The 2647-nt window shown below is 41.4% G+C and overlaps 1 protein-coding gene across 1 annotated transcript in view; it reads left to right on the top strand.

The window, feature by feature from the left end:
- The first annotated feature begins 587 nt into the window (after positions 1 to 587).
- jtb (jumping translocation breakpoint) overlaps positions 588 to 2647 on the top strand; it is a 2737-nt gene continuing 677 nt past the window's right edge. Inside the window, exons 1-5 of the mRNA XM_020621536.1 lie at positions 588 to 876; positions 1679 to 1940; positions 2221 to 2261; positions 2363 to 2448; positions 2611 to 2643. Of these exons, the coding sequence (XP_020477192.1) occupies positions 1852 to 1940; positions 2221 to 2261; positions 2363 to 2448; positions 2611 to 2643 (249 nt within the window). The 5' untranslated portion in view covers positions 588 to 876; positions 1679 to 1851. The remainder of the gene's footprint in view (positions 877 to 1678; positions 1941 to 2220; positions 2262 to 2362; positions 2449 to 2610; positions 2644 to 2647) is intronic.

Genomic DNA, 2647 nt, shown 5'->3' on the forward strand with positions numbered 1-2647 from the left:
CCCAGACACGCCTTGGCCCAGTGGTTCGATACAATTGCTTCATGCGCTACCGCGCATGTGTCGGAGCCTCGGGTGTCAGAGGACCATCACTAGATACGATGTTTTAATATGATTTTATTTATGTTGATTTTGTGTATACGTTATTGTTTTTAATGTGTGACTTGTGATTCTGGATTCTTAATATTGATTTTATTTGATTCATGTGTATATATTTATTACGGTTTTGACTGTGTTAATTGTTTGTAATTTAACCATTGAAAATGAGAGTTTGCTATCAACTTATCAACTGGTCTTTTCCCTGAATAAATAAGGTGATGATGTGAATATGTAAAAAAGCAACATCTTATCAAACGCCAGACTACAATGTGCAGCACCGACAAACAGGCGCTGCCGAGACGCTATGATGACGTTTTATCTGACTTAAATCTCCAGCATACAGGAACGGGAAACGGTGTGACGCATTTTGACCTTCATAATAAAAGTCATTGTATTAGCTCTCGCTGCCTACAAAATTTCTAAAAGTATTTAAAGTGAGACTCGTTACAACTACACAAGGTTGTTAACGTAACCAAAGAAATGTATGACAAATAACGTGCCAGCTGCTTTTATTTTGTCGCAAAATACATACCATATGTTGTCTAACAGGGCAGTGGTACTTTTACTCAGAAGGAACACTGCCGGAAAAACTACCTGTGTCATTGACGTTAAGTTGTGGCTCTCCGGTGAGATTCGGTTACAGTTGGCGGATTGAATTTTATTTCTGTATTACGGGAGATTTACCGGTCATTTTGTCTCCTTCCGCTGCTTGTAAACTGTTTTCTCTTCTTCTCCGTTCCCACGGCGAGTTTAAAATGGCGACTGTTTCAGCGGATTATGGTGAGTGTTTAGAACTGGAGCCAAGATAGCCAGCGTTAGCATGTATATAAGGTACAGTATATACGATGTTAGCAGGCTGTTAGAATTAGCAGGAAACATCTGGACTGTCACTGTAACGTTTTATTACAGAGTTAATATTTTTCTCAAAAAATTTTCTCGTCCTAAATTTATTCTGCTCTGTTGTTGGCACTCGACTGCTACAGATCAACGGTATTAGCATGTTAGCTCACACGCTAACGCCTGATAGCTTTGTTTGTGAATCAGTGACGTCAGAGGTTTCTAAAACGATAAACATTTTTGATCGATTGTCTAACTTAAAATCCAGTTTATCACATTTGTGGCATGGCTTGATTGTAGATTAGTTGTTATTTAAAGGCAACAGTGATGATCGATCTCCAGAAAAATCACTGAGCACTGATTTGATAACATTAATAAATAGTGTTTTTTTACGAAATCTAGAAACAAATATTATGAATTACAGTTTGGGTCCTTGGAATCTTTGATCTTGGTTGCTGAAACACAGCAAGACATTTGAAGACACTTCGGGCTAAGATTCACGAGTTTCATTTTTGGCTCTGTGAGAAAATTGATAATGGATTAATGAAAAAGCTTTTCTGTATGAAATAAATGTTGTAAACAAACAGTAGTTTTAGATTATGCATACGTTAATATGGAGTTACGTTTGTGTAAATGGGGTTAAATCTGGTTCTTTGAAGAGTGAACATGCTGTTATTGATTAGGACAGTGCTGGTCAGAACAACCAGACAGATTGACTAATGGTTGGATCTGTTTTACCGTTCAGCGTTCAGCAGTCTGGAGCCTCTAAACAAAATACTGGGTTCAGTCCGATCACCATGAAAACAGACCGTCAGGAGACCAGCTGCAAGCAGACAGGAAACAGGTCCAAAACCAGTCAGTTACCAGTATCAAAGCATCAGGGTGGCTGTGGTGTCATCCTGGTGGAGGAGCAGGCTGATGGAGAGTGATTGTCGGATCCCCGTGGCATGTTGTCGGCCTCGAGTCCTCGTCCTGCACGCTCTGTTCTGGGGCCTTGTCTCCCTCAGGTCAGTCTGTGCACTGAGGTCAGAGGTTAGTTTATCATACAGTCTGATAACAACATAGAGATGTAGATGCCTCCATACAGGGCAGGTCCTTCAGGTGGTTTTAGCCGTCGCTTATGAAGTTCAGGATATCTGGTAGGAGGCTGTAGTGAGATCTAGTGGTGTAGGAGATTTTATGATTCCTTTAGGTGGTTTTAAGGTTCTGGGGAGGGGGGGGTCAGATAGAAACCTGAAATGGACCCAAACCATGTCTGATGTTTTGAAATGTTCTGTTGTGTTTCAGAGTGTTTGGAGCAGCTCTGCTGAGTGAAGAGAAATCCGCAGGTAGGGCTCTGGACAAAATGCTCTAATTTGAACCAACATGCATCAGGAAATGAAGCTGTTTTTCCCTAAGACTGGCCTCTGCTTCTCTTGCTCTGTTGCAGCAGTGAAGCCTGTGGTTGCCCCCTGCTGGCTGCTAGAGGAATTTGTAGTGACAACAGAGTGCTCCCAGTGCAATGCCTTCCAGTCTGTAAGTGCTTTCATTTTGTCACTGCATTCTGAAATGTGTTAATGCTGTTTACAGCTGATGCTGGCTGGCACATCCATAAACAGCTTCTGATGAAATGAAATATTTGTGTGTGGCTGGTTTAGTTTGAGATGTTGTGTTGAATCTAAGTTTGTGGTATTGCAGAAGTCCTGGGCAGCCTGTGGACAGACGGGGTATGTGG

Source organism: Monopterus albus, unplaced genomic scaffold (assembly GCF_001952655.1).
Source record: "Monopterus albus unplaced genomic scaffold, M_albus_1.0 scaffold260.1, whole genome shotgun sequence".
Lineage (NCBI taxonomy): Eukaryota > Metazoa > Chordata > Actinopteri > Synbranchiformes > Synbranchidae > Monopterus > Monopterus albus.